Below are 14,480 nucleotides of genomic sequence, written 5' to 3'. Positions count from 1 at the left end.
AGTTCTGCGCGTTGGAATTTCCAAGGCGGCACTCGCACGGAGACGCTTTTCGTCGCGAGTGGAGCTGCGGTCTGTTGTACGCCTCTCCGCCTATACCACTTCTGCCCAGAGTGCTGAAGATCAGGCGCGACCTGGCCCAAGTCATCCTTGTGGCTCCGGACTGGGCACGAAGATACTGGCATCCTGAGCTACTCGGCATGTCTGTAGATCCCCCGATTAGTCTGCCTCTTCGGGAGGACCTTCTGTAGCAGCAGCAGGGGCCGGTCCTCCACCCGAACCTGTCCAGTCTCCACTTACATGCGTGGAGATTGAGCGGCGGCAGTTGAGGCCCTTTGCCTCCTGAGGTCTGTAATGTGATTCTCCAGTATTAGGGTGTCTTTCATAGATTCACATGCTTGAATATTCCCCGTCGTCGGAGTGGGAGTCCCACGGTAAATAAAATAGCAATAACATACTCGTAATATGTATATGTAAAACATGAAGTATACATTAGAAAAAAAGCAGTAAATGTCCAGACATAATTCCTACATAGGAATACATGGAGAGGTAAAAAAAACACTTGTAGCCTATTCCTGTCATGCTGGTCTAAACTGTAGCCAATCCGGCGGCAGCAGTCCTCCAGAACCTTCTCCTCAGAGTTCAGTACCTCCTCAGAGTTCAGTACCTCAGATTTTCTACTGCACGTCGTGTGTAGGGAGTCTCCCTGAGCCTGCTCAGTTTTCAACTTTTCTTCAGGTTTTTCCTGTGATTTCAGCATGTCTTCAAGTAAGAACTCATCATTTAGACCTTGCTCTTCTTGTGGAAAGCTACGACTTTACTCTGAAGATCCACACAGTAAGTGTATTTACTGTCTTTACCCTGACCATGAGGTGGGTAAATGTAAATTCTGTAGAACTTTTTCTACAAAAACTCTTAAGGACAGGGAAGGCCGTCTCCTCCTGTGGCTTCAGAGACTTGAGGACAAGGATACTATAGTTTCTGATGCCGAAAGTCTAATGTCTGCTACTTCTCATGCAGCATCTAAACGTAGTAGTGTGCAGGACTTGCCCTCTCCATTCATTAAAAAGAAGAAAATGTCTCTTTCTATGGTTCCTGCGGTGTCTTCACCTTCTCCTACTACTTCCACGCACACAAGACCTGCCTCTCAGGCGCCTGCTGCATCTTCACTTCTTGTTTCTGTGAAAAAAACATGTTTCTTCGTCGACTGGAGCGTCTAAGTTCGTCCCAACGACGAAATCTGCCGTCTCCGGCTCGTCGACGACGTGTGCTGGAGGATAGTCGACGGCTGTCTCTTTGACGTCCTCATCGTCGACAAAGGTATCCCTCAGTTTAAAGACTGTGTCATGTACCATACCCATTGCTTCGTCGTCGACGAAGTAAACTCCACTGTCGACGACCAAATCTTCGTCAACGAGAATTCTCAAGAAGTCTGCTTCGACGGCGGCCCCGTCGACGAGTACTCCGTCGACGACCACTCCATCGACGAAGAAGTCGTCTTCTTCGTCGTCGACGAAAGCTCCGTCGATGGCTGCTTTACCATCAACGGCAGTACCGTCGACGACGGATTCCTCAAGTTTGGTTCCGTCGACGACATCTTCTACTTTTGCCTCTCTGCCTTTTGCTGCCACTGTCGTCCACTGGGTCTGCCACCGTCGACCCACTTCACCAGCGTCGCAGGGTGCCTGTTGACCAGCTTTCCATCGCCAGTGATCCTCAGCCTCCCTCGCCCTTGTTTGCCACGGGTTCGGAGCAGGACTCTGAAGAAGATGTACACGAGTCCTTTAGGGCGGCATGCAGTCCATCGCACTTAGTCATAAAGTGCCAGGATCATTGTAGAAAGGTGGATACCTAACTATGGTTGCCCCCAACTTTTTTTGCCTGGTGTTTTGCTGGTTTTCCGACTTAGTTGACCTGGAGCCCTGCCAATCAGGACCCCAGGCCTACTGCTCTCTCTAAAAAGGATTCCATGTACCTTAGGTACATTTCCAATTGGTACTGGGCCACCTTATCAGACCCTGTAACTCAGGGCATAGGTGTACCCAGGGCCTTCCAGGGGCTGAAGCATGTATTATGCCACCCCTGGATGGCCATCTAAATCTGACACAACTGGCTGCACGACAGCTGGGGCAAGGTGGTGTAATCACCCTTTGCTTTAGATATAGTATACCTATATCTAACCCTAAAAATGGACACACAGATTCCGATCAGTCACTCCTATGGCAGGCCTTGACAATCCTGAAGGCAGAGTGCTTGGAATAGTGTGAAATGGTGCTCTGGCATGAGCTGAGCCCGTTTGCAGCTTGCGGAACCAAGTCCTAATAGCTGTTCCATGATAACGCATACCATATACTCTTTAAGTGCATAATAATCCTCGCGGTTAAATGCTATCTTTGGTATTGCTTTATCAAAACATGTCGAGTAAGGTGTCATACGAATTGGAATACTAACCCCTCGCCAATTCTGGCAACGGGGTTAGCATTCCACCCTTCTAGAGGGACATGACATGTATGTAACTGTGAACCCCGGTTAAAGCTAACTCAAGCCTCAGCTCCACAAAATGGATGCTGCCACCACAGACACGAGTCTGACCTCCTGCTGCTGGGAGTCCTTCCAGCGAGGAGAGCTTGGACAAAGGGTTTCCTGTCAGGGGCGGTGCTAGCACCATCCCAGACATGGTTTTGTGTATCCTGGGTAGGCAGGGCTTTACAGGAAGGTGACTGCAAGTGGCACCCCGGTGCTCACTACGCATCTGCCGGCTAGAACCAGTTCCAGGGGCACACCGGTCCCTGGCCTGGGGAAAGTCCGGCATGGGAGAGGGGTGTAACCACCCCCCTTCCTGGTCCCACCCCTAGGGCAGGACCTAGTCGTGTATCCACCCCTTTCTTTAGGATAAAGGCAGGAGCGGGGACCCTTCCAAATTAGATCATCTTTGAATCAAGAAACTACTTTCTACGAAAGGAACTCTCGACTTCTTCTCAAGATTTCTCCCTTGTGGCTAAGGAGTAGTCACCCTGCATCCGCAGGCACCATCTAAGAACTCTGCGGTTTGCTGCACGTTCTTCCTCAGGAATCCGACCGACCAGCACGACGAGACCCAGCTTCCCTGGCTCCTCTGACCTCTACTTACCTCTACAGCTAAGCTGAGAACCGTAGGTGCGACGAGACCTCGAGGGACCGGCCATCATCAGAACAGCAAGACTTCTATCCAGCACGACCGCCGAGGGATCCTCTGGTGAGTGCTTTGGGGTCCGAGAAGCCCCGACCCTGAGCAGCTCCAGCACCGAAGTCCAGCCTCCCAGCATCTCCACGATCTGCGTGGGGCCCTTCTGCTTTTTGCTGCTCACCGCGTTGTTTGGCTACTAGCCCGCTGGCTTGTGGCCTTCTGAACGACGCCCGACGACATCACTGCTGCTGGTCTGGTTGCTCCAGACTGGCCCTTGCTCCCTTCCTAAAGAGGAGCACCCCGGACCCTCCTGGTCCACTCCAGACGCCATTTTAGGTCCACCGCGTGGGCTTGAATTTGCCAAGACTTGTTGCCCCAATCCTGGGTCCAGCGACGTCGACAGCATCATCCATCGTGGGACAGCTCGCACCTCCATCCTGGTCGTCGACAACGCCTCCTGGTCCGTGAGACTGCAGAGCCCAGCGTCGCCCACTCACCTAGTCGAGGTGACTACCATCCGGTGCCTCCTGGTGCCACCTGACTACTGGCTAGTAGTCACGAACTTGGTCCCCTCTGCTTTCAGGTGTCATCCATCTTCGATCCAGGCTTGGATCACTCGAACAATCTTCACTGGTCGCCTGCCAGCAACTCCTTTCTTCAGGCTCCTGGTTCGTCTACGAGGATTCCCGACGTCTTTTGAGACCTATGCAGCTGCAGCCCTTGAGCTAGGTAACTTCGGCATTTCGGTGCCCCAGCATAGCCTCACTATCCAAGGGTCAGGATCCACTGTCGTTTTCGATCTACCTTATCGGGTTCGCCCGAGAACACTAACTTTGTCTTTACTAGCTCCCATAGACTTTGTCCTGCATCCCGCGTGAGAGTGCACACTCTGCACCCGAGTCCCCTAGGCCTCCTACTAGTAATCTGAAGGTTCAGTAACGTAGTCCTAGCGATTCCAAAGCCTATTAGTACAGTACTTACCTGCTAGTAATTTCGCATTCCACTTTTAGAGTATATGGTTTTTCGTGCCCCTCGGGCATTTGTGTAAATTGTGCAACTTAAAGTATTTTCGTAAGGGTTTTGTTGTGTGCTTAGTACCCTGTCCTCATAAAGAGTTTAGGGCTGTTGTGATCTAAATAAATACACTGTTTATTTTCATAACACTTGTGTGGTGTCCTTTCACTTGGTGGTCAAGGGGTATATGTGATGGTATAACAGCTGGCTTAACACGCCCTCTAGAGTTTAGCCCGAAGACTGCTCGTATCCACGCTACTAGGATAGCTGGTCTATAAGGTTGACTTACAACCAATCACCATAAGGGTTGTTTGGACTGATATATAATGTTCACTATTCTAGTGAGCACTTTGTATCAGGCCAACTTCTCACAATCATGATGAGGGTGATGAGGATCAATATTTCCAACAAGAGGAAACACCTATTCAAGTTCCTACTACGACTTTGCCTCTGTCGCTCATCTCCAATCTCCAGCATATGTTGGACGACTATAATAGGTGTTTTCCGCCATCTCCACAGATGTCGACAGTACCTTCTACTCTTGCGCCTGTTGAACTTCCTGTTTCGACTTCACTGTCAACTCTGCCAACTCCTGCTCCTCAAGTGCAGACGTCAGTACGAATACACACTACAGTGTATGACGAAGATGAGATTCCACCAGACCTTGAAGATGGTGAGGTTCGTGATGATGACGATGATATGGCGGATTGGGATGAATACCAAATTCAGACACTGTCCCCCAGCCGCCCCACCCCCCCTCCCCCCTCCGGTTACTCCAGGAGATTCTCCTCCGGTGGACATTGCTAGTTTCCATCGGCTGATGGATAGGGCGGCTCAACGCTTCAAGTTACCACGAGTCCAGAGGTAAGGGGATTGCTTCCTCTATGATTTCAAAAATCAACCATTCAAGCAAGTCCATACGGTTCCCATTATAGATTTTATTTGGAGTGAAGGGGTGAAGTTAGTGCAGAAGCCAAATTCCCTACCGGCGCAGATGCCCGTCTGGAAAAGAAATATAAGGCGCCCGTCGGATCTCCGGCATGCCTGATTGCGCAGCCGAAGCCAGATTCAGTGGTTGCCCAGGCTGCTCGGCGTCATTCTCGCAACCCTGCGTCTCCCGTTACTGCTCCACCGGATTGAGATGGTTGTCGCCTTGACACTATAGGCCGCAAGTTTTCTAAAATGGCCTCAACAACATTAAGAGCGGCTAAAGCTTTGGCCATTTTGGGGCGCTATGACCGCCAGATATGGTCAGACATGTCTGCTTTTGTAGGCCTGGTTCCGGAACCTTCCAAGGCGGAAGCCTCAAAACTTCTCCAAGGAGAGAGGACATCGGAGGAGATTATAGACTGTGCTGTTGATATTGCCTGTACTGGTTTACGGCAGCTCGCTGGAGCGGCTGTTCTACACAGGCAGGGTTGGTTGCGTTCCACATCCTTTCGCCTGGAGATGCAGGCGAAGATCCTGGATATGCCGTATGACGGCGAGTCGCTTTTTGGAGCACATGTTGATGAGGCATTACAATCCATCAAGAAAGACACTGACACTGCTCGTTCTTTAGGGACCTTACAATTTCGGAAACAGCCTTTTCGTGTTGCACGCAGATGTGGCACCTCTTCTACTTTTCGAGGAGGAAACAATCAATATCGCTCCTACAACCAAGGCAACCAACGCTACCCAAACAACCAACAGCAGTCTTCCCGTCAGCAGTCTTCGAAATCCTACAGGGGGAAAGCTTCTTACAGGGGATCTGCTCCCAAAAGACAATGACTTGCCTTTTCCCCCCAAGAGTTGGAGGTCGAATCTCCCTGTTCTTTTCCCAATGGTCCTTCATCACTTGGGACCGTTTGGTTTTGGACATTGTAGAGAAGGGCCATGCTCTAGAGCTCATCAAACTCCCTCCTCACACTCCACCATCGGGCCCACCACCAGCCCACATCAAGGAACTTTTCCATCAAGTTCATCTTATGATAAAGAAGGGTGCCGTCAAAGTGGTTCCCAAATCTCAAAGGGGAAGGGGATTCTATTCCCGTTTTTTCCTTATAATCAAGAAGACGGGATTGGCGGCCGATATTGGATTTGCGGGCACTCAACAAGTATCTCAAGAGCCAATCCTTCTGCATGCTGACACTGGTGGAGATCTTACGCCTTCTCTCCATGGGAGACTTCATGCCTACCATCGACCTCCAAGACTCCTAATTCCATGTCCCTAATCTTCCGGGACATCGGAAGTACTTGCGTTTCCGTGTGGGACGAAGAGACTTCCAGTTCAGAGTGCTGCCTTTCGGCCTACGCTCCCCCCCTCGCGTCTTCACGAAGGTGTTAGCTCCTGTGGTAGCTTACCTGCCTCTCCAGGGCGTCCAAATGTTTCCATATCTGGACGACTGTCTACTAAAATCACAGTCTCGCACACAGCTACTTCAGGACACGCGCCTCTGTCAGGAGGTATTTCGCTCCCTCAGCCTTTCCATAAACGCAGACAAGTCCCAATTAGATCCAGCTCCCTGCAGGAATTTTCTAGGAGCAACATTGGACACTACTCTTGCAAAAGCATGTGTCTCAGTAGCGTCAACAAAAGATTCTTCGCTTAGTGTCCCTAATTCAGGCAAAACAGTCCGTTTCAGTCCGACTCTTGAAGTCATTTCTGGGAATGGCGTCATCGTGCATTTCATTGATCCCAAATTGCAGACTGCGGACACGCCCCATTAAGAAATAATTGAATAATATTTATTGGTTTTGATAATTTATTGTTAATTATTGGTCATTTTTTATTAATTGGTAATTATATTAGTTTTTTTGTGGAGCAGGTTGTGGGTTATTGGGGAATAGGGTGGGAAGTAATTTAATGTTACAGTAATTAATTTTATTTTATTTGTATTTATAAATGTATTGTTAATCTATTAATTCATTATTTAATTTTAAAAATTAATTAATTGATAAGTATGTTATTTTTAACCCCTACGCTATCCAACACTTTCCCTACTTTTGCACTCTTTGGATTCGGAATAGCAATTATAACCCCTACGCTAGCCAACACTTTTCCCTACTGTTGCGCTCACTGGAGTGGGAATAGTAATTTTTACCCCTACTCTATCCAACACTTTCCCTACTATTGCACTAACTGGAGTGGGAATAGTAATTTTAACCCTTTCGTTATCCAACACTTTCTCTACAGTTGCACTCTCTAGTTTTGAAATAGTTAATTTTTACCCCTACGCTATCCCAGACTTGCCCTACTGTTGCACTCTCTGGAGTTGGAATAGTAATTTTATTCCATCAGCTATCCAACATTTTTATGTATTCTTTTAGTTAAAGTTGTGTATAATTTATTTTAAAAAGATTAAAAATAATGTAGTTTTTTAATTTGTTAAATATATTTTTAATATTTTTATTTGTTTTTGTATGTTTATATATGTAGTTATAATTTATAAAAAAATCTAACAATTTACAAGTTATTAAAATAATTATTTATGAATATTAATTATATATATGTTATATTTTATATGTAGGTTTAATTTATTTTAACATTGTATGTATTATGGTTTTAATTTTTTTAACTATTTCTTTTTATTATATGTATTTACTTTATTTACATTATTTTATTCACATTAAAAAAGCAATTTTTAACAACAATATTTTAGACATTGATGTTTTATTTTCAATACTTTTGTACTTAGCTTGATGTAAATAGGATGTTAATATTCTTGACTTTTGTCACAATGTTTTTGTACCTCGATATTGTGCTAGTTGATATTTTGTCAGTGATTCTAATTTTATAAATTAGTGTCAGATTACTTGAGTGTTCATTTCTTTTTCAATTGTTTTGGGCTAAATTTCACAGGCGAAAGCTACTGGTGCCGAAGGGGGTTGGTAAGTGTATTACACTGTGAGCTGTACAATGGTCAACATCACACACCATCTCAAAACAGTACTAGACAAATAGTCAAGCCCATCGAATGACTTAAAGGTGGGTAAACTATTTTAAAAACCTTTCTCCACACATCTACTCGCTAGTGACCGCTTATTGGAGACACTGCATATTACCTTGTGTATCTAAAACAGTGCAAGGTGGTTGTAGTGGTGTGTATTCATCGTGCGCAACCCTGAAGCAAAGTAATGCATAATATTTTACTTAACTTTGCTTGCAGTACATTGCTCACAGTGCACAGTACTTCTAGTTTGTCTTATCATAAGGTCCACTGACACCCACCCACTTAGTCCTGTCTTATGGGTTAGTGGGAGTCCAGTGATCGCTCTAAACTGAGGACGACTTAGATGAAAAGCAAATTATAACATGCTTAACTCTAGATAATAGGAGTATGAAAAGCATGTGAATCTAAAGCTCTGCAGTAACGTTTTCTTTAGAAACCCTTTTTGGGTGGCAGGCTTTTGTAGTAATATTGCATTTTTCACTTCTTGGGTCCTAGCATCTCAGTAGGTGGTAGCCAACATGACAGTTAAGTAATTTATCAACCATTTCATCATTACTGCACAGTAATCGCTGATTTCTCCAGAACACCAAAACACAGCCACACTATGAAATAATACAGGAAGTAACCAATTCTTTTTCACAATAGTGACTGTTAAATGCCTAGTCCACATCCCCTTTCCCATACATGCTATACAATTCTACAAACATATGTTTGGTACTGCCAGGGTGTTACAGACTGGAGCCCTGAAACTGACTGTGTTTTTGAAGGGGCTGTGTCCGGTCTCAGAATTGTTACATTCCCTAATCATGTTCTGCTGTCATCTGGTCCCATAGACCTACTAGTAGGATATATTCTAGCCGTGGATGAAGTCTGGAATATGAAGAATATAAAAGTCCTTTTGTGCTTTCTCAAGGGAGGCAACTCGTGTATCAATTCATGCAAGATCTCATAGTAAAAAATGAATGCCCATCTCAAGTGAACATCAGGTCGTTTTCATCAACAGGCAGCAAGTGTCCTATATGTTTGTGAAAATTCCTAATTTCTACATTTTTAAATACTTTATACTGTGTTTTAGGCATTGGAAGAAATGAATGGCAAGGATGTAGAAGGAGAAAATATTGAAATCGTCTTTGCCAAACCACCAGATCAAAAAAGGAAAGAACGTAAAGCCCAGAGGCAAGCTGCTAAAAATCAAATGTGAGTAATCAACATCCATTTTTTTTCCGTAATTTCCCATCATGCATATTGAATACAGTGACATAGAACAGTACCTAAGATAATGCACTAGAACGTTTAAGACTCAAACCCACACAGTCGAAGCCCCACTCCCACGCAGCTTTCTGCACACCCGTCATGCTATCGCCACCCTGTAGACAGGATGTATAATGTTTGCACTGTTAAATAAAACCAACACTTTTTCAGTAGCCACATAAATCTCATCTAAAAAATCATTTTTGGAATAAATTAAGCTCCTAGCGCAATCATCCAGCCTGAGGCCCAGGCTATGTCCTTAACACCGGTTCTCTTTTCACAACTAGTTTGAAAATTCCTTATTGCCACCAGAAGGATCATAAGACTGGAAACAGCTATTTACAGATTTACCCTGGCTTTTTACCCACATTTTGACTACTTAGGTACTGGTGTAATAACTGAAATGCCCTGAGCCCTGCTAAACAGGACTGTGTCTTGTGTTTGGAACCTTAAGATGCTGCATAGTTAATTGGCTTGTCCCCAAATGACTTAACCTGAGTAACTTGTAAGTCCCTAGTATATGGTGCCTGGGGTACCCAGATCCTGCAGCACTTGTTGTGCCACCCTGAGTGAGACGGGCAAAACATGGCTCCCAGTCTGCCACTGCGGACTGGAAAGACAGGTTCGAGGCATGTAGGGCTGCTGACATTCATATCTGTGCATAGATCGCCGCCTAGTGTTGGGTCCGGATGATTGCACATTGTTGTCCTGGAAGAGTCTTCGAAGTATCACGAGATAGGTGGCTCCTCCCCTGGACTACAGTGCGCATGGGCATCGACTCCATCCCCAGATTGTTTTTTTCCGCCATTGGGTTCGGATGTGTTTCGGTTCCCTCTGTCGGAATCAATAGTTGTTTAACTTTCTTTACTTGAGACCAAAAGGTCTTTAGGACTCGTGTCGGTATTGTCTATCGTTCGGGTTGGTTTGTTCATCGGCTCTGAACCATTGCTGCCTCTCCGCGTGCTTTCGGCGCGGATGGGCCTACACGACGCTCCAGACTACTTCATCATGGAACGAAGTCCCTTTAAGAGGTGCCCAGTGTGTGCCTCGAAGTACCCGCACATCGACGTGCACCCAGTGTGCAATAAATGCTTGTCACCGGACCACGACGAGGCCAAGTGTATGGCCTGCACCAAGTTCCGGTCGAAGAAGACTCTCAAGCTACGCCGGGCCGCAAGACTGCAGGCCTAGAATTCGGCACCCCCTCCGGCGAACATCTTCGAGGAGGATGTTGACGACGACACCATCCAGAATGTCTCGGACTCTAACCCTGCGTCGGAGGTCGAGGAACACTACGACGCGGAAGACGAGGAGTTCGAGGAAATCGTCGAGGAGGTAGGGGACGACGACGGGGCCATTGCCACCGTAGAGGATAGCTCGGAGGAGGAGCTTCCTCAGACTGACTCCGGGGCCATCAGCCATTATGAGGCCCAGGTCAAGGGATCGCCTTCGGGCCTTACCCAAGACCTCGATACCTGTCCCACGGCTCCGCCTTCCGGCCCGGCCACGGACATTGGTGCGGCACCACTCCCGGTGCAGAAACCGAAAGTGAAACCATCGGTGTCGACGACACCGTATCGAAACCGAAGGCGCAAGTCGCACTGGTTGGATCAAAGGTTTCGGAGGCCTCGGCGCCGAAGAAATCCAAGATGGCCGTCGAGCTCAAGAGCCACGCCAAAATGGCCGATCCGAAGACTACGGTGTCGAAGGCGAAGACCCCCGGCGCGGCTGCGTCGGCGCCGAAGTTGGTCGCTCTGAAGAGTCGCGTCGACACCAAGAAGGTCGATGACCATAAGAAGGCCCCGAAGAAGAGGCAGGACGACCCCAAGTCTCTGGCTGCACCGCTTCCACTTGACAAGGCAAAGGGGGGAGCCGCTTCGGCTCCGAAGACTGCGGCCTTGGTTGCCGACCCGAACCCGGCTTCGGAAGACTCTCTCGAGCCGGTCCGTCCCTCCGCCGTTCACCAAGAAGGTCACGGAGTCCCTTCAGCGTATTCGGGAGGGGGCCGCGGCGGTCGAACCAAAGAACACTGTGCCGCCTAAGCCTCTACAGAAACCGGCGAAGGCGCAGACGCCAATTCTCTTCACGTTGCCGCCGAAGACGGCGCCAAAGGCTTTCGCTGCAAAACATGGGGCCGGAGTGCCCTTAAAGTTGGCTTCGACGCCGAAAGCATCGTTGGTGGTTCCAAACCCGCGCCACCAACCACTGGCGGAGGAGGAGCGTCGAGAGGTGGTCATCGACGCCAACACAGGCAAGCTCTCTCTCCTTAAACGGAAGATCACCCCGGAGCCGGGGTTGGAGCATTTCCACATCCCACTTAAAAAGAAGTTGGACTCTGCGGGTCCGTCTGCCCCTATGGAGCCTGCATCTCCACAAAGTCAGGAACTCTCACCCACACATTCTAATGTTGAGGAGGGTGATGGAGACGATGAAGATGAGTATGCTTATCCAGTTTACTCAGACTCGGAGGAGGTCACTGAGCCATGGTCTGCCGGGGGCGACCCTGGGGACCCTCATTCGGGACAGGAGCCGCAGCTTTTTGCTGCAAAGACTTCCCCAACTGAAGACTCTGCGGCCTTCAACGCTCTAATTGAAAGAGCTGCAGCCAATCATGACGTCAACCTCCATGCAGACCCAGTGGACGTCGATTTTCTTTTTGATACCTTTTCAGTGGCTGAAAAGACTGTTAAGACATTGCCAATGCTCAAGGGAGTGTTAAAACATGCGCCAGAGGTTTTCAAGGAGCCCACCCGGACAAGAGTCATTAATCCTCGTATTGACAAGAAGTACAAGGCAGCGCCCACTAATCCAACGTATATCAAAGGACAGTTGCCACTAGACTCTTTGGTTGTCTCAAATGCACGCAAACGAGCCAACTCGCAGACTACGGGTGATGCTCCTCCCCCAGACAAGGAATCAAAAGTGTTTGAGGCTTCAGGGAAACGTATTGCTGCGCAGGCAGCCAATATGTGGCGCATATCCAACACGCAGGCGCTACTTGCACGCTACGACAGGGCACACTATGACACTCGAGAAACCCTTCTACAGCACTTACCAGATCAGTTTAAGGAGGCAGCTGAAATGTTAATTCAGGAGGGGAAACTTATCACCAATGCCTCAATTAAGTGCGCTCTAGATGTGGCTGATACCGCCTCACGAGCGATAAACACTAGCGTTTTACTGCGCCGACATGCATGGCTCAGAATATGAGGCTTTAAACCGGACATTCAAACTGCCATCCTAAACCAAACTGTCAATCCTGACCACCTGTTTGGGCCAGAAGTGGATGCCACCCTCGAAAAAATGAAAAAAGACACTGACACTGCTAAATCTATGGGTGCCCTGCAGTCCCAGCAGTTTCGGGGTGGTTCCTTTCGCCGCTCCAATAACAGGGGCACCTCAAGGGGTCAAGCGTCACAATCCACGCAATTCTATAAAAGTAACACCCAATCCTCATATACCAACAAGGGTCGGGGTGGATACCGTGGCAACAACGTCAAAGGCAGAGGACGTGGAAATAACAGCTCCAGGTCCTCCACCACCAGCAAACAGTGACGCCTTGTCACTGCCCCCCGACCACGCAACACCGGTCGGGGGGAGACTCCAGCAGTTCCTGCCCGTGTGGAAGTCCATCACCACGGACAGGTGGGTCAGATCTCTTATCCAATACGGTTATTGTCTGGAGCTCACATCCACTCCACCCAACATACCTCCAAAAAGCCGTCCTATGTCCGGCGAGCACTTGCACTTGTTGCAGCAGGAAGTCAACGTCATGCTGCAAAAAGGGGCAATAGAGCTCGTTCCACTGCAAGAAAGGGGTACAGGGGTTTACTCCCTGTACTTTCTAATTCCAAAGAAGGACGGATCCCTCAGGCCCATCCTAGACCTCAGACCTCTCAACTTGTACATTCTGTCAGAACATTTCCATATGCTCACACTGCAGCAGGTTCTCCCACTGCTTCGGCGAGGGGATTTTCTGGCAACTCTGGATCTCAAGGATGCATACTTTCACATTCCCCTGCATCCTTCACACAGAAAATACCTAAGGTTCACCATTCAAAACCAGCACTACCAGTTCAAGGTTCTGCCTTTTGGGGTCACCACAGCGCCCAGGGTCTTCACGAAGTGCCTAGCGACGGTGGCGGCGCATCTAAGATGTCAGAACATCCACGTCTACCCCTATCTGGGCGACTGGCTCATTCAAGCAAAGTAGGACCAGCAATGCGCCAACCACGTGTCCCACACCATTCACCTTCTGCACAATCTGGGGTTCTCACTGAATTACCCAAAATCCCATCTCCAGCCCGCCCACATACGGCAGTATCTGGGTGCGACCATAAACACACTGACGGCCACTGCGCAGCCGAATTCAGTGAGAGTCGCCAGCATTCAGTCGCTGATGCAAAGATTCAGACCTCAGCACTCGCTTCCAGCAAGAGTGTTCATGCAGTTGATAGGCATGATGGCCTCCTGCATCTCCATTGTCCTGCACGCAAGACTACATATGCGTCCGCTTCAGGAGTGCTTAGCACGTCAGTGGACTCAGGCTCACGGGCAATTGAAAGACCTAGTGTTGGTGAGCGGTCGGGCATACAACTCTCTGCATTGGTGGAATCCGCAAAACCTTTGCAAGGGCCGACCGTTCCAGGAGCCTGTGCCACAGATTATCCTGACGACGGACGCTTCTCTCCAGGGTTGGGGAGCGCATGTACTCCATTACACAGTGCAGGGACTATGGACACTACAGCAGAGGAAGATGCACATCAATGTGCTAGAACTGATGGCGATCTTCATGGCCTTAAAGGCGTTCAAAGTACATCTGTGCAACAAGGTCGTGTTGATCCGGACGGACAACATGACGGCCATGTACTACATTCAGAAACAGGGAGGAACACACTCTCCGCAGCTGTCTCATCTGGCTCAGAGCATGTGGAAGTGGGCCATTCAGAGGAACATCTTCCTCATGGCAGAACACCTCCCAGGCAAAGACAATCAGATGGCGGACCTGCTCAGCAGGCACAGCCACCAAATGCACGAGTGGGAGATACATCCATCAGTACTCCAGCCGTACTTTCAAACGTGGGGTCATCCAGAGATAGACCTGTTCCCCACAAGGGAGA

General features: G+C 48.4%; 1 protein-coding gene across 7 annotated transcripts in view; it reads left to right on the top strand.

The window, feature by feature from the left end:
- The window catches only part of SYNCRIP (synaptotagmin binding cytoplasmic RNA interacting protein), a 640,060-nt gene that overhangs the window by 571,674 nt on the left and 53,906 nt on the right, over positions 1-14,480 (top strand). For all 7 annotated transcript variants that reach the window (XM_086926591.1, XM_086926592.1, XM_086926590.1 and 4 more), the window contains exon 10: positions 9,185-9,306. In XM_086926591.1, the coding sequence (XP_086782717.1) occupies positions 9,185-9,306 (122 nt within the window). The remainder of the gene's footprint in view (positions 1-9,184; positions 9,307-14,480) is intronic.

This window comes from Lissotriton vulgaris, chromosome 6 (genome assembly GCF_964263255.1).
Source record: "Lissotriton vulgaris chromosome 6, aLisVul1.2, whole genome shotgun sequence".
Classification (NCBI taxonomy): domain Eukaryota; kingdom Metazoa; phylum Chordata; class Amphibia; order Caudata; family Salamandridae; genus Lissotriton; species Lissotriton vulgaris.
This window is presented reverse-complemented; position numbering and strand designations above follow the sequence as displayed.